This window comes from Lates calcarifer, linkage group LG7_1, assembly GCF_001640805.2.
Source record: "Lates calcarifer isolate ASB-BC8 linkage group LG7_1, TLL_Latcal_v3, whole genome shotgun sequence".
NCBI classification, from domain to species: Eukaryota; Metazoa; Chordata; class Actinopteri; family Centropomidae; genus Lates; species Lates calcarifer.
The window spans coordinates 12,873,472-12,897,149 of NC_066839.1; the positions used below are offsets into that span (position 1 = coordinate 12,873,472).

General features: G+C 40.7%; 3 protein-coding genes and 3 non-coding genes across 6 annotated transcripts in view; 5 read left to right on the plus strand and 1 right to left on the minus strand.

Annotated features, from left to right (window-relative positions):
- Positions 1-556: 556 nt before the first annotated feature.
- Positions 557-3,420, plus strand: zgc:153284 (uncharacterized protein LOC751696 homolog). Its single transcript, XM_018694428.2, has 3 exons — positions 557-742; positions 885-1,052; positions 2,340-3,420. Exons 1-3 carry the CDS (start codon positions 698-700, stop codon positions 2,400-2,402), a joined length of 276 nt encoding a protein of 91 aa, XP_018549944.1. The 5' UTR covers positions 557-697; the 3' UTR covers positions 2,403-3,420.
- Positions 3,421-4,153: 733 nt separating this feature from the next.
- Positions 4,154-7,013, plus strand: rps12 (ribosomal protein S12). Its single transcript, XM_018694456.2, has 6 exons — positions 4,154-4,271; positions 4,396-4,442; positions 5,412-5,528; positions 5,734-5,836; positions 6,172-6,273; positions 6,926-7,013. Exons 1-6 carry the CDS (start codon positions 4,233-4,235, stop codon positions 6,986-6,988), a joined length of 471 nt encoding a protein of 156 aa, XP_018549972.1. The 5' UTR covers positions 4,154-4,232; the 3' UTR covers positions 6,989-7,013.
- Positions 5,247-5,323, plus strand: LOC127142682 (small nucleolar RNA SNORD101). The gene has a single exon (XR_007813642.1). It is a non-coding gene; the product is annotated as a small nucleolar RNA SNORD101 (small nucleolar RNA).
- LOC127142686 (small nucleolar RNA SNORD100) lies at positions 5,574-5,657 on the plus strand. Its single transcript, XR_007813646.1, has one exon. It is a non-coding gene; the product is annotated as a small nucleolar RNA SNORD100 (small nucleolar RNA).
- On the plus strand, positions 5,925-6,008 carry LOC127142685 (small nucleolar RNA SNORD100). The gene has a single exon (XR_007813645.1). It is a non-coding gene; the product is annotated as a small nucleolar RNA SNORD100 (small nucleolar RNA).
- A 184-nt stretch (positions 7,014-7,197) lies between the features above and the next one.
- eya4 (EYA transcriptional coactivator and phosphatase 4) overlaps positions 7,198-23,678 on the minus strand; it is a 46,224-nt gene continuing 29,743 nt past the window's right edge. Inside the window, 17 exon segments of the mRNA XM_051071915.1 lie at positions 7,198-8,159; positions 9,193-9,293; positions 10,978-11,099; positions 11,277-11,391; positions 11,879-12,039; positions 12,393-12,451; positions 12,784-12,873; positions 15,894-15,977; positions 16,280-16,416; positions 17,712-17,742; positions 17,744-17,887; positions 18,953-19,035; positions 19,242-19,385; positions 20,273-20,415; positions 20,589-20,655; positions 21,400-21,477; positions 22,125-22,208. Of these exon segments, the coding sequence (XP_050927872.1) occupies positions 8,079-8,159; positions 9,193-9,293; positions 10,978-11,099; positions 11,277-11,391; positions 11,879-12,039; positions 12,393-12,451; positions 12,784-12,873; positions 15,894-15,977; positions 16,280-16,416; positions 17,712-17,742; positions 17,744-17,887; positions 18,953-19,035; positions 19,242-19,385; positions 20,273-20,415; positions 20,589-20,655; positions 21,400-21,477; positions 22,125-22,208 (1,724 nt within the window). The 3' untranslated portion in view covers positions 7,198-8,078.

Consider the following 23,678-nt stretch of genomic DNA (forward strand, 5'->3'; position numbering starts at 1 on the left):
AGATGAATGTTATGGCTTGTCAAATCTTAGCTGATTTTTAACAAATTATATTTATACTTTGGCAATTTTAATGTACTCGAAAACAATCTACCATATTTCATATGCGGATTAATGATTCTTAAAATCTTAATCTGCAAAGTAACTAGTATCTGTATTTAAGATGAAGTTTTGACTTAAATACATAATAAGAAACACAGTTGTTAAGAAAACATTATTGTGTTTGAGTGAGTCAGTATGAACAATCTTATTATTTACACCTAGATTTTTCCTCATGATAAAATGTTTGCCATGAAAAGGGCCAATGTAATACAGTTACAGATACAATATTTTTGCCTGAAATGTGGTGGGGCACCAGTATAGAGAAGCAAAAACTGGAAATAATCCAGTCAAGTACTTCTGAACTGTGGATACCACTGACATACATACAACTTATAGTAGTATGTGAGTGTTAGTGCTTTCACAATTCTTGCAGACAGGCCACAACTGGAATGGCAGTCAGACAAGTGGGTGTGCCCATGCAGGCAGGTAAGCCGTGTCCAAACCTGCTTACCTTGTCTGCTGCTGCAGCACATACCTTCATCTGGGACTCTGGTGCATTCTGTGTCTCTCCACTTCTCTCTGTACCTCTCTCAACCTGTGTCTCTGTACACTAGTTTTTGACTGTCTGGACTAAGGTGTTACCGTTAAAATAGCAGATATGGCGATCACAGTGTTTTACTCCAGTGTGTCCGGCTCTCTGGAGGTATGTATGCAGTCGTACTTGCTTCATTCTTTTATTTGTTGCTTTTACTTGCTCATTGAGGACAAAACTTGGTTTAAGCGTATACTGTGGGTCAAAGGAACATGCATGAATTTAATAGTGCTTGTAATACTGTCTCCTCCAGATGAAGAAACGTCAAGATAGAATCATCTCTGTCCTGTCCTCCAAGAATATCCCTTATAAACTGGTGGACATTTCTCAGAACTCTGACATGAAGGATTTAATGAGACAGAGGGCAGGGAACCCAACTGCACTGCCACCACAAATATGTAACGGGGATGTCTACTGCGGAGTAAGTGTCACATAATAGCCTGTAAAAGTAATGATAAGATGTCTTGACTATGTTGTACCTTCTCAAAACAAATGGAGTTATGAGTTCGATTTAAATCATTGACACGCTTGCTGTATTTATCACACAAAGAAAAAAAACTGTGGTAGTCTAGGGCGTAGACACAGGGATTAAATAAATATTTACATTATATTATACCACCCACAGGCTTGCACACACACACACACACACACACACACACACACACACACACACACACACACACACACACACATGTCAGAAATGCAAGCTCAGTTACACTTTCTCACACACACACAGTCATGGTAGCACACGCCCTAATCACTCTCCCATTACACACACACACACACACACACATCACATTGCTCCTGAAGTGTTGACACCCATGTCAGCATTCTTTTCAGACTTTGCTGTAATATCCAGAAAAGTTTCTCTGGCTTAAAGAGGTCGTCTTTGATCCTTACAGTTGCAAAACACCTTTTAAAGAGACACCTATTTTCATGGACTTGTAGTTTATGCCCTCATAAACATTATATTTAGCCACACTAGCTAACATCTTAGTCCATAGTGAAATATCTAAACAGCTATATGATGGATTGACCATTGTCCACAGAGGTTAAACCATAATGACTTTGGTGAGCCCCTTGAGTTTTCCTGTAGCTCCACCTAGAGGTTGACTTTTCTTGTTCAAGCAGAAATATTGTATCGCTATTCAATGGACTGGATTGACATGACAGACACTCATCCACAGCCCCAAATTGTGACTATAGTAACTTTTCAGTTGATACTTGCCAATTTGTCCAATACAGTTGCATCACCATATACCTAACTGATGACATTCTCGTCAGCTTCACCTGTATTTTGTTTTTAGTGCTAATCAACAAATGCAAGCACGCTAAAACCTAATGTTAAGATGCTGGTAAACATTACCTGCTAGACTTACATTATCATTGTCACTGTGAGAAAGTTTTCATGCTGACATTAGCATAAATGCTCAAGGCATCACTGAGCCTGAATGCAGGGTTACGCTTGAAACAAATTAGTTTGTACAGTATCTTCAGTCCCACCTCACCTGAATTGTTTTACAGCTGTTCTGAATGGCCAGAATCTGAGGCTTTCTTGATATCAACTCTGCTTAGCCATTCTGAGCCTGAATATGCTGCGCACAAGTTTTTAGAAGTATATAATATTGTATAATATGTCCATCAGGCAAAAGATAATGATTTTTTCCTTACCTTCTCTCTGTCTCTCTGCACCTTTTATTTCTTTCAGGACTTCATCGCGTTTGAGAATGCAATCGAGATGGAAGAATTAGATGCGTTTCTCAAACTTTAAAAGGAATGGCGACCAGCTCAACCACATCTCCACCTTCACTGCAATATCTACATATCTAGTTTAACAAACAAAAAATAAAAGCCATAAAGACATATATAGTAATAATTCTGTTTCCTTTTGTTTGACTTGATGATGTCAGGTGAATTATTTGTATTTGATAAGTAATGCTGAAAACTAAAGAAAATGTAAATGAAAAATGCACATTTGAACAATTTGTAGGATTAAGATAAATAATTTTTAAAAAAGTAAATGTTTGACGTCTGCCTCTTGCACTCACTGACACAACTTTCTTGTCATTTCTTGTTTTTGTAAAAGGCTAGTTCAACAGGGTGTCTCTCTGCAGATTTAACAGTGAACAGGTTAAAGAAATGCAAACAATTACATAATTATATTCCAACCTTGCAATAATGTAACTTAATGTCATGAAGGCTCAACAGGTAGCATCATTAGCCCATCAGAGCAGAGCACTGCAACACAACATTTGTGTCACCAAACCTACACTCAGCAACACTCGTGATCTAACCATATTTGCCCTTACAGTAACTGAAAAAACGACAGAGGAACAGTAGGAAGAAAACTAGAATAAGATGTCAAAGACAATCATTCTTGTAAAATTGCAAAACCACACATAAACAGACAACAATGACCTAACCTCCGATTTGAATTTGAATCAGCTGACCATGGTATGTTATTGTTATGATCTGACACATACAACAATTGATGTTGACATGTTTCAGGGATAGATTTGGTGACATAAAGCAAATTGTAGCTATCCCAAATCAAGAAAGAATGGAATGATGCACTTGGCAGAGATGACTGGGCAATATAAAACTCAATTAATGCGTATGCAAGAAAGAAAGCATGTTACACAACACATTAAAAGCAATGCTGAATTAGGAAACATGTACAGATCTACTATATTATTCCTATTTTTCCCTTTTTTCTTTCTGCTGTATAGGTATTTATGGAAATTGCTCAAGTGTTTGATATCAAGTAAAATCATTGCTCATTTCCTAAAGTGACTGGCTTGCATGTTTTTTTTTCATCATCATACTGACAACAAAACGCAGCACTTGTTTGCTTAGACACAGCCTTTTTGAAATACACAGTAATTGTACAGTAGTTGCACAACCATAGACAAGTTGCTGAGGTTTCCAGTCATCAAAAGGAAATGGTATGTAGGTGGTTATCTTATGATGCATGTAATATTTTGTTCAGCAGCTCTTTGATAAATAGAGTCCTCTGCTGGTGAAAGGTGAGCAGCTCAAATGAGTGGGATGAATGAATTAATGGGAAGGTTGATGGCCCACAAAGTAATTGCATTTCACCACAACATTCATTTTATATATGATGTAGCTCTTTTGACCCAGTTTATTCAGCACTCTCCTTACTTAATCTATAGGATACATAAAAGTATGCCACTGTACTCCACCTATTGAGTCTTGTGTTTTTAATATGGTTCACATATTTATATTATAAAGTACACTGAATTTTATACAAATTATATGTGTGTGTGTGTGTGTGTGTGGTGTGTGTGTGTGTACTATTTCTTGATTACATTGCATATATTGCCTATAATTTATTCATAGTATTAGTTATTTCATGGTGTGTTATTTATTGGTGTAATATTAAACACTCGGTTTTCATATAATACCGACTAGTATGTAAAGACACATCAGGGGATCCTGACGTTTATCCAGGGGATAAACAGGATCTGAAGAAATCAGTAAGCAACTATCGTAATCATATAAATAAACTCTGCGCAGCCGATTCAGGCAGTACAGCGGACGCCACTGGGGCCTACTGGTATTAAACCAACGGCGCGGGCTTATGACGTCCTCTTTACCCGCTGCCCGAGAGGAGGATAGGGTGCGTTTCTTCAAGCACCGGCACAATCTATGGGATTAATCAAACATCTCGATTTATAAACTTATCACTGTGAGCTGTTTGCCATGGATAATGACTCTTCTTTCGTATCTGTTCTTTATTGCAGAACTTTAAGTCCACCATCCATCGCAAATCTACAATGGCCGAGGAAGGGTGAGCATGACGCTTGTGTTCGCTATACCGTTGTCTTAACAGTGTGAACGGCAAACAAAGCAACGTTTTGTGGGACATTTTGATAGTGGGGTGATTTTTTAGTTTGTGTGGTATCTGTTAACCGCTGTAGCGATGCGTCGCAGGAAGTCTAATTTATGACTTAACTGGTTAGCTTAGCCGAACTGTAGTTTAGAAATGACAGTACTGACGTTAACAGCGGCTTGATAGCTGCACATGTTACTAGATACAGAGAAACTATGTCTTCTGGAGAAAAGTGGAGGGGCTGACTGCTCAGAGAGTGAGTGTGTGTGTGAGAGAAAGAGAAGCAGGTTCAGAGATGTCCTTCTGAAGCAAAACAAAAGTTGACATGCTCCTTAAAAAAAGAAAGAACATCGCACGTCCTGCGAAATTTTTCATTGGACAAAACTGATGCCTATTCTGGATTCAGTTATCAATTTATCTTGGCAGGCTTTTATTATTGTCAACCACAAAGTGATGAAAGTTACCTGTCAGATTATGAGCTACTCTGTTAAATCGACAGTTTAGTTGGAATAGTAAAAACTTTAACACTTGAACACTTGTAAAATCAGTTTGTACTGTAGTTTTGTTTAGTGATGAACCAGAAATTAAGCCTTTCCTGAAAAAACAGAACTTGATTTGTTTGAATATGTGGTGTGGTGTGGACTGTGGAGCAACTCTAGATTTGCCATTCCAGTGATATCAAAGGGTCATCTGATCTGAGGCGTAGAAGTTGGGTTTAAAACGTTAATGTCAAACTCTTCCTCTCTAAGTGAGCTCTCTGGTGTTTGAATGATGACTTAACATTCTTTTGTCGGATACCCCTTCACTCTACAATGAGTGAGATCTTTGTTCTGACATGCTGGAAGCTCAACTAGAATACATTAATTTATCATGCCCTTTTAGGTTGGTTATTAAGCTTTATTTTTTCCCTTCACCCATTTTTGATAGCATCGCTGCCGGAGGTGTGATGGATGTCAACACCGCTCTCCCTGAAGTGCTCAAGACCGCACTTATCCACGATGGCCTCGCCCGTGGTATCCGTGAGGCCGCCAAGGCTTTGGACAAGTAAGTTTGAAAAATTATTCTATTTAATGCTTCGTACTTAGAAGGTGGATCACTGATGATATCTTGGCTCCCTCTACTGAACTCTATGTGGAAGCCTGCCATTGTTACCCAATTTCTGTCTGAGATGTGCCTTCAGTTTTATGTCAAATGTGTGACAGGTGTATTAGTAAGCCCTTACTGTGAGTTAATCAGTGGTCTCTTGCAGGCGCCAGGCCCATCTCTGCGTCCTTGCAGCCAACTGCGACGAGCCCATGTATGTCAAGCTGGTGGAGGCCCTCTGCGCTGAGCATCAGATCAACCTGATCAAGGTAATGAGGTTGCTGGAAATCAGACTGCATCATTGCCAGTGTTTGTATAGTTTAAAAAAAAAGTGGAAGGTAGCATGTTATGTACTGCTGCATCACTGATGATAATTTGGCTCCCTCTACTGAATACTGGTGAGGAGATTGCCACTGTTACCCAATTTCTGTCTGAGATGCTGACAACAGTACCCTGCTGCTTTATTTCACTGCTCCACTATTAGTTAAAAGCTGAGTTTGAAGGCATTTTGACTACGCATCAATGCACACTTCAAAATAGAATTAATTTCACTGCATCTAAAGACAGGAGTTAAATGACACAAATTAATTTAATTTTATTTCAGGTTGACGACAACAAGAAGCTCGGTGAGTGGGTTGGTCTGTGCAAGATCGACCGTGAAGGCAAACCCCGCAAGGTGGTGGGCTGCAGCTGCGTCGTGGTCAAGGTAAATCATTCTCCTTGTAGGATTGATAAAATTGGTTGCTGTTGGTCAGCAGAATTATGACTTAGAACGAGCTCTGCCAGTCAAGTGCAGGTGCTGTGCCTCGTGCCATGCAGCTGTTGTTGATAACTCCTGGCTAAATGAAAGCCAGGGTACGAGCCCCTTCATCTACCTGTGGTGTCTGGGGTCCCTAAGAATGGCTACATAGAGTGACAAATGCCATGATAAATAGGGCATCAAGTGATTAACCTCTTAAACTCTGCTTTAAACTGTTTGCTCAAATCCGTGTAATTAATTAATTATGTTAAATCAATTAATTGTATGGTAATCTGATGGCAAGGTTGAAGTTGCTAAACGTACCAACGGTGGCTGGCTGAAATTGGAAAATGACACACAAGGCATGTAGAAAATTTCCACTAAACTTTAATGGCTCAGCCATAAAAAACATGCCCCATGTGGCAAACACAGTATACAACCAGTCTGAAATCCAGAGTGTAAGAGGTTAACTGGTGTTTTTATAGTGAACTGGTCATGTCAGACTTGTTTGTAATGCAGAGCCTGACACTGATTATCTAACAAACGCAAACTTGTTTAGAAGTTTGGTGATCACAGTATGTACTTAGTTGAACAACACTTTTTATTTCTCTGTCCACAGGACTATGGCAAGGAGTCTCAAGCCAAGGATGTGATTGAGGAATACTTCAAAGCCAAGAAATGAGATGTCAATAAAAGCTGAAAATGAAGCTGTTGTCTGTTGTCTCTTCTTTGAATATATACCTGACCATTAGAAAGTTAAAGTAAAAACAGAGTATAAAGTCTTGGTCTGCTCTGATTTGAAACTCTGCTTGTTTGCGAACCTTTAAATTTGTAGACAACCATTTTAGCTGAAGTAAATATACATTTTGTAAAGAAGACAAGATGCATAGGTCATTTGGATAAGTTTTCTCCTTTATATCTACATACATAGACATTTGTGAATAAAGAAAAGTCATTCAAACACATTAAGGCACAACACATCATGACGCACATCCTCAGTTTCTCAAAAAGAAGAAAGAAAAATACAAAAATCCAGAGGAAAAAACAAGACCCCAACACATTGAATTTCCTTTCCTTGACAAAAGCATCCACCACTGCCCTTTATTGTTAATAATTTACACAAGTTTCTGCCACAGACTGCATTGTTGTGTTGTGATTATACCACCAGGAAGAAAACACTTAAAGCAGCTGTTACCCCTGCACACACAAGTAATGCTGCCTGTAGAAAGAAGCCCTCGTTGTCAGAGGATAATTTGCCTCAGGTGACCCACAAAAGTCCTGATACAAGCCTGGGTGCCCCAGAATGAACCAAACATGAAGGAGTTGCCTTAAGAAACATCTTCCCAGGCCTAGTTGAGGTCTTCAGTCGGCACAGGGTTTCAGTCTGCTACAGCTGCGTGGACAGAAGACAGGGTTTTCACAGAGGTCCGTCCCCACCATCAGGGCCAGGGAGGGAGGGAGGGAGGGAAGGGGGTGGGGCTAAGCAGGGATGCATTGGGTAGCTGAGTCATCTCTTAACCCCACTCCTTTTCTTTACCTCCTTTCACCTCTCCTTTGCTTCTTAAGACCGTTCAGAGTTTGTAAATCCAGATGTTCCAAAAAAAAAAAAAACAAGACAAAAAGAAAAAAAATCACAAAAACAGTTGCAGTGTATTGTGTTTGTTCTTAAATAGTTATACAAAAGAAGGGGGGTGGGGGTGGGGGTGGGGAGGGGGGCTGCCTGGCTGACCACGTCCATGGTAACATTGCTTGAGTCCATATTGCTATAATAGTTACAGGTACTCAAACTCCAGTGCTTGGTGTAATGCCAGCAGGTCAGAGTGACTGGATATCCTCCAGAAAGGCATGTTGTGCTGTGGAGTGAGCACACACACAGCATTAAAACCAGCAGTACTGCAGTTCAAATACTTGATGCACACCACCACCTAATGTCATGCAAGCTACACTACAATAGCTTGCTTTCTGAAAGCACTGCAGAGAAAACCCATGCAATCCTAAGGCTTAAAGGAATAGCTCAGCATTTTGGGGAATATGCTTGTCCGCTTTCATGCTGAAAGTTAATTTTATTTCCCAAAATGCTGAACTATTCCTTTAACAGTCCCAGCACCCAGCATTATAAATGAAACCCAAAGCTGGAAATAGGACTTACACAAACCAGAACATGTCCTAGTGCTACAAATCAGCATAAAGCACTACTTGTAATCTGTTATCTTTGTGATATAACTCTACTTTGCTCCCACATAAACAACAAAATCAATGAAAAATATGATTCCACACACCAGCAGATACCAACCAGCATTATTTCTCCAAACAAATGAGATTGTTCAAAGCTTATTCACTGTGTACATTTGAGCAGCCGTTCATTTTTAATATCAAATGACACAACAATCAAAACACATTTTAGAAATATATAATGCAAATGAATTAATTTAATTTAGACTATTATCAGTGGATGAGCCACCTAAACATTAAGGTGCAAAATGTACAACTTTAGCCAAGCTTCAATCTCACATTTTCACTCTAACACTTTTCCCGTCACTCCATAAAAAAAGAAAAGTATTAAAAAAAAAAAAAAAGCAACGGAAAAAGGTAAACGACCAACACAAGACCGCTAGAGCAAAGAAAGGCAGGCTTCGTCCAATCAGAGCTCACACTGTGTGGAGTAGGCGGGGTCACAGTGAGGTTACGGGTCCATTACCTTTTTGGCCGCCTGCTCCTCTTCCACACCGTCCCCAATTACAACATACACTACTTTCCTGCCAAACCTTTGCATTATGCGTTCAAAGCAACTCTCTTTTCCTGTAAAAAAAACAAATAAACAAGGGGGGAGGAAGGAGGAGGGGTCACAAGGTCAGAGGGGTCAAAGTTCAGAAGTCGTTTGTTTACCTGGCTGGCTGCATGCTCTTCATCCTTCCCATCGCCAATCACAACATATGTAATGTTAGTGCCAAAGCGGGAGACTATACGCTCAAAACAGCTCTCTTTGCCTGGAGACAAACAAATGGCTTTCACAGGTTTTTTTTTCCCTTTGTTGTTTAGATGGAAATAAAAACACAGGAAGAGGCAGAGCTGTGTGCATCAGGGGGTGAAGTGAGGGATGAGAAGAGACACACACATAAAACATAAAACACCATTTTCCCAGAACAGATTGATCAGTCTTGATTATTCCTGACACCCACATGCGGCATCCCGAGAGGTACTTCAGTTCAGATAAATATAATCAGCCCGGTTGCCAAGACAACTCAAAGAGAAGATGGGCTTGTGAGTGACGCCAGAAGACACACCCCATATTAACCTTTGGCCTTTCTACACATGATGTCAATTGCATATAAAGTAATTCCATATGCAAAGTAATGTATCCAGGAGTCCAAGAGATATGGCATCTGACCTCAGACACTTCTTGTGTCTTAAACCTTGGACGGTTGTCATGGCTACCACATTGATATGTCCATTTGAATCAAGGCACCGTGGGGTTGAATTGGGTGTAACATAAGCTCACAAACACACACACACACACACACACACACACACACACACACACACTCTTGGCTTGAGTTGGCTTTCCTGAGTGTTTTGGCTCTCTAACCCGCCCCCCTTCAATCCTGAGTTGTTTTGTTTCCTGTGCTCAGATTGATGCACGGTTGAATATAATTTAATGCTGGCCACAGCTGCGGTACATTGGCGTAACCGGCTGAGGCTCAGGCTAATAGAGTCCATTCAGAACGCGGGCGCCCGGCCTTGAAAATCCCACGAGTGTCAGAGTTGTTCGAGGCCAGATCAGGATCATGTGAGGTGAGGATAGATATTATGCTGTTTAGGTTTCAGTGTGAGCTGAAAGAATAAGTGTGGGATTAAACATGGTATTTTCAGTTTAAATGGTCTGTGTGTAAAACTGCAGTATTTCTACATAGCCATGTGTAATCTGTTACACAGTGCAATCACACCAGAAATACTGAATTCTTTAGTTAAAACAAAAAAAATGTAACTAAAAGAAGAGGACAGAGGACATTTCAAGGAGGTGCTGCAAGTGGTCTTACTCTCAGAAAGAGATCACTCATCAGCAGGTACAAACTGTACAAAATACACAAATGTTGCATTAATTCTAGTAACTTTGTCTGTTGAATAACAAATTTAACCTCTCACTTTATGTTGAAATGTCATGTTTAAATGATGAATGAACTATGATGCCAACTATGTAGTTATTACAGTATAAAAAATTCAAATTTCAAAACTAGTGGGTTGAGGCTAAGTGTGGCTAAAGCGTAACTAGCATGATCTATTCTTTAATGTGCACTGGATTCTGTTTTTCTTTCTCATACACACACATACGCACACATATACACACAAAAAGAGTATGAAATAAAGCATACTGTAACTCAACCAACTGTTCAGTGAACCTGAGCCCAGCTAAGGCAATAAGTTTAATATCATAACAGGGAACAGGATATCAGTAACATATGGGGTAGATGAAGAAACATCAAATTAAATGCATAACCAACAAAGTACATGTGACTTTTGAACCGTTAACGTATCATACCATGAAATATATACTCAATACCATTTAATCACCTCCATTCCACATTATTCTGTATTATTATCAATATTATATTATTGGTTTAGAATTTACAGAGCATGTATGTGGTTGTGTGTGCACGAGTGTTTATGTCTTACCTATTTTTGTTGCACTGTAAATATTCTCGATAGGGAAAACAGATCCCAGACTATATAAGAGAACTTTAGCCAGCGCTGGTATGAGCTGCGTTGTGGTCACCAACACATTTACACAGTTACTCCTGTGGAACAGAGACGAGAAAAAGAGAACAGACCGTGTTATGTAAAGATGGGTGAAAGGACAGATGAACTAATCGATAGATGGAGAGATGGATCATGAATCAATGTCATGAATCTTATTAATTAACAGAGGGGATGAGTCACAGCTTCTGTGAGTGAAAGAATAAATGAAGTGGCACCTGGAGCTGATGATGGACAAGGACTTGAGTGCGTGGGTGAGCCAGGAGTCGGTCAGAGCCTCGACCTCCGCTCTGAGCTGCAGCCAGGCGTCTCTCTTTGCCGGACCCAGCAGGCCTAAAACACAGCAAGAACTTCCTTAATCCTCAGACCAACATGGCCTCCACAGAAAAGGCCAAAAAGCAGGACAGGTCAAGACATTATCAGCAATTATGTCCTGATCTGACCTATCGACATTTTAGAGGCCATAAGTCCACTAGGGTAAGACCTGTGTATATATAGACTTTGTGTTGTGGACCTTAAATGAAATATCACATACTGACTGGTGTCATCTATCACACCAAAGCCAGCTTGTGTTTAATGTATTTTTTGTTGTTGTCCACTCCAGTGGAAAATAAACTGCAGTAGGAAACATAGAATATATTTCAATTTTGGCGCAAAATTAAATTAGTAAATTAGTATCATTACTGTTTGTTGAAAATTAACAGTCACATGGCAAAATTTGTGATGAATTTACAGCTTCAACTTAACAAAACCTCTCTATATATATTATCACCCTCTACGAAGCCACGTTATCCAGTAATCTCCCGTCTGATTGGCTTACCCCCCACATTGTTTTTGTATGTGCTATACAACTCTTTGACTCGTCGGTAGCGGAAGGCCAGTTTCCTCATCCAGTCGACCCCGCCGCGGACACCCGTAGCCAGGCACAGGTTGGCGCTGGTTGCAGCTGCATGGAAGCCATCAGTTGCAAAACTGTAAGTACTGTCAATAATAATGATATGTTTTATTTGAAAAATCTGCTCTGGTAGAACAAAAAGATCAGATGGTTATTTTGTAATTCAGTATAATAAACATAACTCCTGACATGTTTTTAAAGAATGCATTTCACTACTATCTTTAAATGGCAGAGTGAATTATCTACATTTTCATTTTTTTTTTGTGAAATCATTGATCAAATGAATGTATCACGAACCTAAACAAAAAACAAATAAAACCTATTTTGAGTGTTTAAATAATAAAAACAGAACAAACATTGTTATCTGTAAATTTGTAGACCAGGAAAAACACTATCAGCTGTTTACACTGTTTAAAATTGTAAAATGTTAAATTCTCACCTTAAGTCCTGGCCATTGTCATCTGACGATACATCATCAATATGTACCTGATCACATTCCTGTATACACCAACAAATTAAACAAAAATAAGACAAGATGCATGAACATATTCATCCATTTACCATAAACAATTATAATAAAACAGTATGTCCTAAAATTTAAATATAACCATAGTGCTGCACTTACAGTAAATGGTGTGTTACATCACTTTACACCACTAGAGGACAGTAGTAGTATTTCACTGAATGACAAGCGTGGCTTCAAGAAACTTGTATTTAATGTTGTGCTGTGAGCAAAATTTAAATACTACAAGCCGTTCAACATGTCCTTGAAAATGATTAAGTGTATGTGTGTGTGTATGCGTTTTCTGTGTGTGTCATCGGTCTCTCACCTCCAGGTCATTAAAGAATAAGTGTGTGTCGGCCAAGTTGAAGATCATCTCCTCCATCCTCAGACCCAGCGTTACCGCCATGGGAGGGTCCTAACCAGGGAGGGAGATGACATCGTCATGACATCGCCATGACAACCAATTATTACCAATTATCCTTCCACTCTCTCTTCCTCTTTCAGTCCCAAAAACCATTTCAGGTTTTACACATTTCCTACTTATTCCCAGTTCACACCCCTACCATTACCCCCACGCCACCCCACCCTCACTTGCAGAGTTGGTATGCTCCACTCATCACAGCAGATGCTGACAGACACGTTGCACTTGTTCTGTCCCATCAACATTCCTCATGCTTGGTAGGGGGGTGTATTTGTTGGGGGTGAGAGGAAGAGTGTGTGTGTGAGTGTGTGCATGTGTGTGTCTTCGTTTGTGTGTATTGCAGAAAGTAGGTACCCTCCACAAAGGGAGGTGCTTGGAAGTGTATGTGGTATGTGAATCGTGTGTGTGTGTGTGTGTGTGTGTGTGTTTCGGGAGAACGCAGTCCCGTTCTGCCAGCCCGAGGCTCAGCTGCAAAAACCATCATCTGTGATAGGTCAGCGAGGGTCGACAGCTTGCCGCACGATTCGCTGACGCCGTCAGACGACCAGAATAGAAAGAAACTGACAGGAAGGAGAGTGAAAGTGAGCGAACGAGTGAGCCACACAGACAGACAGACAGAGAGAGAGAGAGAGAGAGAGAGTGAGAGAGAGATGAACGGCATTCCTGAGTGCGAGAAAGTTCAAAAAAACAGAGAGGGAATGCTCCATAAAGTTGAAAGATGTGAAGGCTCTCCAAAACTTAACAACTGCTAATAGTGATAGCAGCAATTTTGCCTGTGGTTCTTTTCCTTCTTTCCTGTCAGTCACACAGACAAGAGACACTTAGGTTTGTCTCTCAGGTAATCATTTATGTTGGCTGCCAGCCAAAGGAGAGTTATGGACATCCACGTTCGTCAAAACACTCACAGCTGAAATGTGTTCATTCCCTTTGTGCATTTGAATTTGGCTGCGCTGGGTGCTCCAGAAAGGCTGAAGTGGCTTTTTTTGTGATATATTTTGCCAGACAAGCTCAATCAATCACAGAGAATTGCAAATATTACTGTGGCCCAGAGAGGGTCGCCTGAAACAATTCCTCAACTCCACCTCGGCTGTTATCGTTCGAGCTCTGGAAACTCAACACTTCACGATGATGTGAACATTATCCCTGGTTATAATAACTGCTGTAGTGAGTGTGACGGGTGTGTGTCTGCGTGGAAAAGATGTCTATGTGTGTACTCATGAAAACATCATTTAGAAGAGACATATGCTGAGATATCCTCTTGGTGGTTGCTATGTCAACAGTGTAAACACTATTTTGGGAGAGGTGTGAACAGACACAGCTGCCACTATATTTCTTGAAGGCAGCAGCAGCAGCAAATGAGGTGGAAAAAAAGCTAATGCTTGGTCAGGATGAGCCATTGAAACTATTTCATTTATTATTTGTTTGCAAGTGAAGAGAAATTAACAACTTTCTCTACACCTGTGCCAACACATGACTTGTAGTACCAACATTTGGTATTCTGTGTTTCCACTGTAAAAACAAAGCAAACCAGGCTGAATTAACCACAAGTCTGCTTGTGTTCGCTCTTTCCTTACACACACACACACACACACACACACAGATTTATAACTCACCAGGGTCTTTCTTATACCCATTAAAACCCAACTGCCAAACATTAAATTCCACAACTGCAGATCAACTAGGAAGTGCATCAGTGCCCACAAACCCTATCTATAAAACGCTTTGGTTCCTACGCGCTTTATGCAACTCTGGCTCCAAATAGTGTGTGCGTGTGTCTGTGTGTGTGTGTGTGTGCAGTGCCAGCTTTTGTTCGGCTGCCAAAACGAGATGTCAGAACGGATTCGGGATGCAGAGCCCGTACGGGGCCAGGGCTGGTGGCTATACCGGTGCCCGCAGGAAACGACATCACCCAATAAAAATCTGTAGGCTTGGCCACATAGGATGATCCCAGATCAGTGCCAAGAACTATTAAAATAAAGGGAACTATAAACAGTGTAGCTGTTATGTGAGAAGGTGAGACCACCAAATAAGTTCACAGTGAAGTTTGAAATAAACATCGCTCCAGGTAAGAAATTATCACGTTAAACTATGTTTGGATTAATGTAAGCATGAACCTATTATTAATGGCTTTTAAATCTATTCTTAATATGCAGTATATTTTTAAGACTCATTAATTTTACTATGTATGTGGTCATCATCATAAATTGACCATAACATTGCTGAAGTGGTGGATGTAATGTTAGTAATATACCGAGGGAAATGAAGCTTGAGTAGTCTGCTCATTGTGAGTCTGACTGGATAACAGTAAAACATGTCTTCTTTAAACAAGGGCATGGATTTGGTCTCAGAAGTGGGGGGTGAAATTGCTCACTGTGCTTTCATAATAATAGTAGTCTGAAATGAACAACTTAAATTAGACTGTTCAATTGTAAATTAGATTGTTCAAATATAGCATATTTTAGAAGAATATAAATTTTTGTTATTTAAATCCAAAAAACATAAAGAGGAGGTTGAAATACTTTTTAATGCAGCTCTTCTGTCAGGCTGTGCACAACCCCAACAACTTACACCAGTATGTAGCCTGTGAGGTGAAGCCAGGGGCAAAAAAGCACACACGGCAATCGCTGCAGGAGCACTCCTGAGGCTTATTGCTGTGAGCACTCGGAAATAACTGAAGCAGACCAGATGACTGTATCAACAATATTATCAACTCCTCCCTTATCTTGTTTGGATTTTGCCAGCTGGACAGTCAGAGCATACCGTTTAAAGATATTTTAGTGAGAAAATTCAACTGAGTCTGTAAAAGTAAAGGGGGAAATGCTGTCTTGGGGCAGTCACTAACAAAATGATGCATCATCTCTTACAGCCCTTTGTGTTAATTTTGGAGCAAAGTGTGAATATTCATCGTCCTTCGTTTAATCAAATCATGCCATTGTTGCCCCAGTTGTAAGCTGGGGTCTACATTTGGCAGGAAGACTGACTGAAAGACAGAGAAGGCACAGTGATGATCTTACCTTGCCATATTTCTGTGCGTAAGAGCCAGTAAGAAGAGAATGGAAGACAATGATTGTCTCGTCCAGATCCCACACAAACACTCTCTGGAGAGCAAGAAAAGTGAGACATAAAAAGATTATTATTATTATTTTTTTTAGAAATGTTACATCCATATGTGCATGAAAGCTCAAATAGACAGTAATATGGGTGGTCCCGCTCTCTATCAGCCTCTCCTCTGTTGTATTTTGAGACTCCAGTGAACAGAGAGGATGAAGATCAAAGAGAATACCACATATCCACTGAGACTTGAATGGAATAGCAAGTCTGTACTGTAAGTGCTCTGTCAGCGGGTGTTTTTGTGTGTGTGTGTGTGTGTGTGTGTGTGTGTGTGTGTGTGTCCCTTTACCTCCAGGTCACTATCAGGGGGAGGGGAAGGGTTGTTCTTGCGGCCTCTGCCCCGGGACTTGGACCCCCCACTCCGGCAGGCTCGGTCGTCCAGCTCTTTGATGGGCGTTGAGGGGCTCTGCACCGTGTCAAAGTCCCCTGAGGGGTGAACGGAAAACACGGACAGGACATTTAAAAACATTTCAGATTCACAAATGATCGACTGTCTCAAACTGCACAAGCAATTGCGACTACACTACAGTACACTCGTTGCATTAAAGCAACAGTAATGATGTGGTTTGAGCTGATCCCACAGGTGCTCTGGAGCTGTATCCACTTCGGGAAAAGCAATAACTCAGACTTTGTACAGTAATAAGCCATCTTGTCAGGTTTAATAACTCAAGGTAATTGGCATGACAGATCAACTTAAAGACGACCAAGAAACCTAAACAAAAGCGCCACTGGTATTCTGAGTGATTCATGTGCACACGTAAAGATTTAACAGAGGAGGGAAAAGATGGAATTGTGCAATGATTTTTTAAAAGTCAGGTAATCTAATGCTACGAAAATTCTGCAGGAGCGAGCATTCGTGAGCGCACACACATTCTTGCGCACACACACGCCCTCCTAATGCCATATGCTCCCACTGCTGTGTGGTAACTAGAACCAGACTCTAAGCTTCAGCTCTCATATTGTTATGTCTCAATCAGGGGAAGAGGGAGGTGGAGAGAGAGAGAAAGAGAAAGAAAGAGAAAGAGAGAGAGAGAGAAAGAGAGAGAGGGAGGGAGATGGGGAGGGGGTGGGGGCAGATAAAGACACAAAAAGACACAGAGAGCCTGTGAGAGACCAAAAGAAAAAGATACCGACTGTGAAAAAGGAGAGAGAGAGAGAAAACGCGAGAAAGGCAGCGAGAGGGAAAGTGCCAGTGACAGGAAGAACGATAAGCTCCTTTAATCAGGCTTCCTGAATTACAGCCAAGATAAACCAAAGAAAAATGTGCAAAAAAAAAAAAAAAAGCTGAAACAGAAAAATATGAATATGAGCCCATCTTTGTGCACATATGGGTACACTTTAGCTCTTTCTTATTTTGTCTTTTCTCCTCTTTCTCTGACTTGTCTGTAGAAGTGCGATATTTAACATAACTTCACTCTAATCAAAGTCTCGGAGGCTAATGTAAACACATGCCGATTCTCCAATTAGCTAACGTGATGCCAGGTAACTATGGCTACAGTCTGAAGTTACTTCCTGTGCTTCATCATAGGCTGAAAGAGGGTTTTGAACTCAGTTACCCAAACTGTGGTATTTTTCTACTGGAAACAAGATTACAGAGCCACAGTCGTGGAGGGGTGAAAAATCGGACATTTTGTTTGCGTGTTTATGAAGTTAGAGCTGTGGTGGAGTGTCGGAAATTTGACTTTTTCATTCTTTTCTTTTTTTTTTGTACAAGGACAAACCTGGGTGAAGTTCCGCAGCCTGTCCGGTCAATGGCGGGGGTGGGATCTTGCAGCTGGTAGGCCGCTGTGGAGCCTGTGCCATCCACGCTGTTGGAGGTCATATATGTCCCGTAAGTGGGGGCGGAATAATACTGGGGGTACTGGTTTTGGCCAAACGTCGTAAATGAGTGATAATCCTGCAGAAAAGTATGAACATGAATTATGAGCACGCAAAGACGCAGCGCAAAGAGCTGGGGGGGGGGCAAAAAGAAGGCAAGGAACAGGAAAATTGAGATGTTTCACTTTTCTGGAAAGGTTCAGTCTGACTTTTGAAGACAGATTTTACAAGTGTTCCCCCTCATTTCTCTAATCTTTTATTCCCTCCATTCTGTATTTTATATCTCAGAAACAATTAAAGCCTTGTGTTGCTGCTTTTTACTGACCCAGTGGAGATGGGTGCTTTTATGAGTCAGCTCTTTAAACCTGTCACTACATCCATCTCTACAAGTCCTTATAAAGTGGGGCACACCACATGAATGCACACACACACACACAGTCTGTGTGTAGTCAGAAAAGTGTGTATGCAAGCATATTCACACATACTGTATGCATACAGACATGCTTTCAATCAGTCTCTCCCTCGATTCCCCTCTCTTGCTTGCTCTCTCTTTTTCTGTTAAACTCATACACTTACACACAGACACACACAAACACACACACACTATATTCCCCTTAATCCACCCACACGGGCCAAACCTTGACTTTCTTCCTGTAAACAGCCACATCTATCATAGTGGGACATTAAAATCCCCCTTTAAGGGTTTTACTACCACAATACAATTCATCATATAGACATAGAGAAATTTTCAGAACAAAACACTCTTTCACAAAGACTAATTTTCTGTGTCTCTCCTAAGTTTGTCCCCATTGCAAGGTCGCAGTGTAATTAGATTTTATTTCGTAAAACTGCTCCGAATGAGGCAGTTGTGTGGGAACGTGACTGTAAAACCACTTCTGGTCCCAAATACTATCGCAACTGCACTGAACCAAAATCCTCATCCTTTGTTTGAGCCGGCATAATGAGGAAAATGACGTTGACTTGACCGCTCAGACCAAACATGTGGCTGGGTTGATCTGCTCTGGCAAGAACTCCCTTAGGAAATGGGCTTTTTCTCATTGGCCTGGGAAAGTGAACGCTGAAGGTTTAAGGCGACGGACAAGCCTGCATGCACAGACACACACATACAGAGACACACATGTACCTGCTGTGTGGCAGTGTAGTTGGCGGGGTTGGACACTGAGTTGTTGGTGGCGTAGAGGCCTGAGGAAGGAGTGAAACTGGAACCTGGACAGAAAGAAAATTAGAGGAATAAGGCAGAGAGGATTATGAAAAGTGGAAGCAGACAAGTTGTGTCACAGCACATTAAAAGATAAGATCAATTCAACACTCTGACAATATTTTCCAAATTTTTCAACATCAGGAGAATGCGTATTATGAGTTGAGGTGACAAGCGAAGTGGGGACCGCTTAAGGGATGCTTTGTCTACCGACCTGGCATCTGATAGGGAGAGTACGCGGTCTGTCCAGGCTGAGGTGTGGTGAAGCCGGGACTGTAGCTGAGGCCTGTCTGCAGAGGAGACTGACTCTGGGCCAGGCCGCTCTCTGTCTTGATTCCTGGCAGCATCACACCAAGGTCTAAAACAAGACACAAACATTGAATATTAAATAAAATCTGAATATTTTTTAGCATTGGCAAATGCAAGCTACATGACTGAAAACAGTGCATTGTGGGCTATCATCAGCAATCACATATACTTCCCTCACTTTGATTATATCCTATTTATGTAACTTTTTATTTCAGCCTCAGTAGTTCTTACTATGTTGTGCTTGTGCTTATACAATGTTTAATAGTCTTTTTTCCTCTGTAAGTTTAAACCAGGGATGTTTACTTTGCTACAATTTATTTCACATCCATCACACCTGTTCAGTGTATGTTTTATTTATGTGACATCAGAAACAGGAAAATTATGCTGCTACAGTTACAACAGTCAATCAGCAAACAACCAACAGCCAATTTTATTTGTGTATATGTGATCTTTTTTTGTTTAGTTAGAGGAGGTCTTCTCACCAGACAATGTTCTCTCCTCCTCCCAGTAATGTTCAGACTAAGTATATTTTATTGATTAATCTTCATTTCACAATGAACTGATTAAGTAGGTCTGTGCAAAATGTTAAAAAAAATAGTGAAAAATGTCTCTAACAATCTTCAGAAAAAGTCCAAAAAGCTTGTCTTGTCTAAGTTACAACAATTATTGTCCTATCACATGAGAGACAGAAAATCCTCAAAATGTAAAAGCTTGAACAGGTGAATGCTTTTTGTCAACTGACTTATTGTTTGAGGTCTATTTTTGTTTTCCTTTGCCACCTGGCCTGTAGTCCTATTTAAATTCTTTTACTTCGGTAGGTCATACTAAAACTCTTTCAGAGCTTCTCGTATTGTACATTCATTAAAAAATAAGCTACTACTGAAAATGTGTTGGCAAGCCCAGCTAATGTATATCACTGTATGTCCTTGTTAATACCATAGGTGGACAGTCCTGTGAAGGCCTGGCCTGTCTGGGAGTAACTGTAGACGGTTGACTGCTGCATGCTGCTAAACTGGGGCTGACCGGTGTACGTCGGCATGGGAGGGGCTGCAGGTGTGGAGAGGATGTGAGGGTAGGGCCTGGGAAAGGAGAGGAGAGAGACACAGCAGAGACAGATAGATAGGTGAAGTAGGTACAGGACATATTGCAGCATAAAGGAGGGTAAATGGGTGACATTTGAATCTAAGCTAACTGCATAGGCTGATAAGGATTCTTGGAAAGCAGCATCTGTTGTGTAAAAAGTCAGACTTACTTCGAAGGGTAAAGAGGGGGGGAGTACTGGTGGGCTGAACGAGGGCTGTACCCGCTGCTGGTGATTACTAAAAACAGCACAATAATCAAAAACAACAAGGCAAAAACAGGTTACGGATGGTGTCAGTTCAAATCTTCTGTTTTCTTTCACATTCAACAAAACCACTCCTGAACAGCACAACTCAAGGCCTCCGGCTTGTTGGAGCTGAAATGCTGTTCCAGTAAACATAATTTGAATCATTTTGAATGGAGAGGAGCCAAGTTATCCCTCTTTAGAGAGCACTGTAGTCCATGAAACCCTTACAGTGGGCCTCATAGTAAAACACAATGTCTGTTTGTGGTCATTGAGATGTCAGAGCCCAATACTGACAAACACCCCGCTGTTTTCTAAACCCTTACTGTGTGTTGCTTAATGGTTTTGTGCGTGTCTTGCAGTGTAAAAGAGCACAGGGTCGTGTGCAAGTCTAAAAAAAAAAAAAAAGACAAGTGTAAAATTGTCTCTCGCGCTCTCTCATCCCTCTGCCAGCCGTTGATGACGCAATCCAAGGACAGGCAATACTTCATGGGATTAAAGCTTTCAGCAGGCCGACCAGTGAGCCGAAATGGATGATGGTGTTTGTGTGTGTTTGTGTGACTTTTGTAAGTCTGAAAAAACAGAGCAAGAAAGAGCTGAGACTAGAAGGCAATTATATTTAAATTTCTATTCAGGAGGGATATTTAGTTGTGTGTATTTCTGTGCACAGATATATGTGTGTGTGTGTGTGTGTGTGTGTGTGTGTGTGTGTGAGAGAGAGAGAGAGAGAGAGTGTTACCTGAGCCTGCGTATGTGTCCAGTGCTGTGTCGCCTGTCGTAGTGACTGTATCGCTGTTGTTCATAGGCTCTGTTTTCACTTAAGGAAGAGGGAAAAGATCAGTGTGAGGGAGGCCAGTAAAGAAGTACCATCACACAAAAACACACACTCACACACACACACACACACACACAAAGAAAGCCTTATTGGGTAGAGAGCAGAAAACTACCATGCAGTTCCAGTATGGGAGCAAATGTCGTGTGCAGGGTTCCCACTATAATTGATAGAATCCCATATTTTTAAATGACTTTCTATAACCAAGTCAGAACACCACTATGACCTTAAGGCTTTACTCCTCCTTTTTTTCCAAATGTCACTTTTTAGCTCAGGAAAAGTATGGCAACCATAAAATGTGATGATGTGATGATTAAGTTAAAAAAAAAAAAAATTCAATCATGCACACTAACCCTTTGGCAAAACCCCCTGATATTTGGTTGCTTCCTTCAGAAAATTCATAGCATTCTTATAAATGTGTTGAGTGGTGGGAACCCTGCAAATATATAATAACTCCATACATTTTGTGATAAATTAACATTGTGATCCAAAGAGAAGAGAACACAGCAAATGAAAATCACAGCAGCTCTGGCACAAAACACCAGATCTACGACCAGTCTAAAGTGTAGAGACCCATCACTTGTGTATTTAAGCTAATATGACCTGGGATTCACACACATGCACCTCTGTACCATAGTCCTTGGAGCCCGGGGCTGGGGGCGGGCTGCTGCAGCCCAACAGCCAATCAGCCGTGTTTAGAACGGTCATATTTTCACCTAAAGGGGTGCAAGGCGGGAAGGTGGTGAGGATACGATGCACTGAGAAACACACTCTAGTCTGTGGTATATGCAACATGCTGATCATTGTAAAAAGTAGACATTTACATTGTAAAAGATATTTTTAAAGGAATACTTTAACATTTTGGGAAATACACTTATTCATATTTTTTGGTAAAAGTTAGATGAGAAGACTTGCATGCTAAAGATGAAGCTAGAGCCAGGAGTTTAGCTTAACTCAGCATTAAAAATGGAGGCAGATACAGCTAGTCTGGCTCTGTCCAAAGTGAAATTAAAACATCATCAACATGAGGTTGCCAGGCCACTAGCAGACACTATAAGAAGTCACTACACCTGAACAAAAAACCACAACTTGCTATGGATTGTATGGATTAAATAAAAACAAGACATAGCATGTTGCTAGTGGGCTGATTATGTTTTGACAAAGCCAGGCTAGCTGTGTCCCTCTGTATCAAATCTTTATACTAAGCTAAGCTAACCATCTACTGGCTGTAGCTTCACATCTAAACCTGCAATAACTGATTTTTTGACACTTAGGGGCAACACAAACAGTCCACACACAACACTGACATATGTTACTTTATAAACTTTTTGATTTACAAATGCAGTTTTGATCTTCACCAACTCCTGAGAGAAATATCTGGCTCTTTGGCAACTAAATGCTTCACTATGTTCACCAGCTGGTTGCTAACTTTTTCGTTTTTTTCGTTTGGTGCCATTAAAACTATGCTGACAAAGTGGTGAGAGTGAACCAAAACAGGAGAAGTTGCAGGCCGGAAAACTGAAATGCTCTGAACAACTGAGTCTGATGATAGTCATCTGTTGGTTAGAAACTACAAATGACCCCTTTAACGTACAGGTAGTCATGTTATCCATTCTAAATATAAAAATATTTATTATTATTGCTTTAACAAAAACATATGAAACTGGTGTCAATATTCTCATCTAACTCCTGACTAAGTGAATAAGCATATTTCCCAAAATATTGAACAGTTCCTTTAATTAACAGCTAATCTCTCACCACACAATCAAATTTTGAAAAGAGAAGCACACCCGTTAGCAACCTTTAACATTCAATATACTGTTTTCCATTTCCTTTTCTTGTTTCTCTCTGAACATGATTAAAACTCATCATCACCGACCATCTGAGAGCTCCATTTAATTCAGGACAACTTCATTAATCCCCTCAGGGAGCAATCCAACCCCTCAGACAAGCCTTAATGAAGATAAATGAGTTGCTATGGAGATGGCCCATGGGCCCAATCGTCGACTGATGTCAGGTGAAGGGAATGTTGGGTATGTAGTTTGTTTTGGCTGTGAGCGTGTAGTCCCGGCTCTGTCTGCTTAAACCATTAACTGTGAGCTCATCAAAAATGATTTAATGTGCTCTAATATGGTCTGAACGCCCAGTGAAGTCCACTTTGAGCATGGCTATTTCGGTGAGTATGA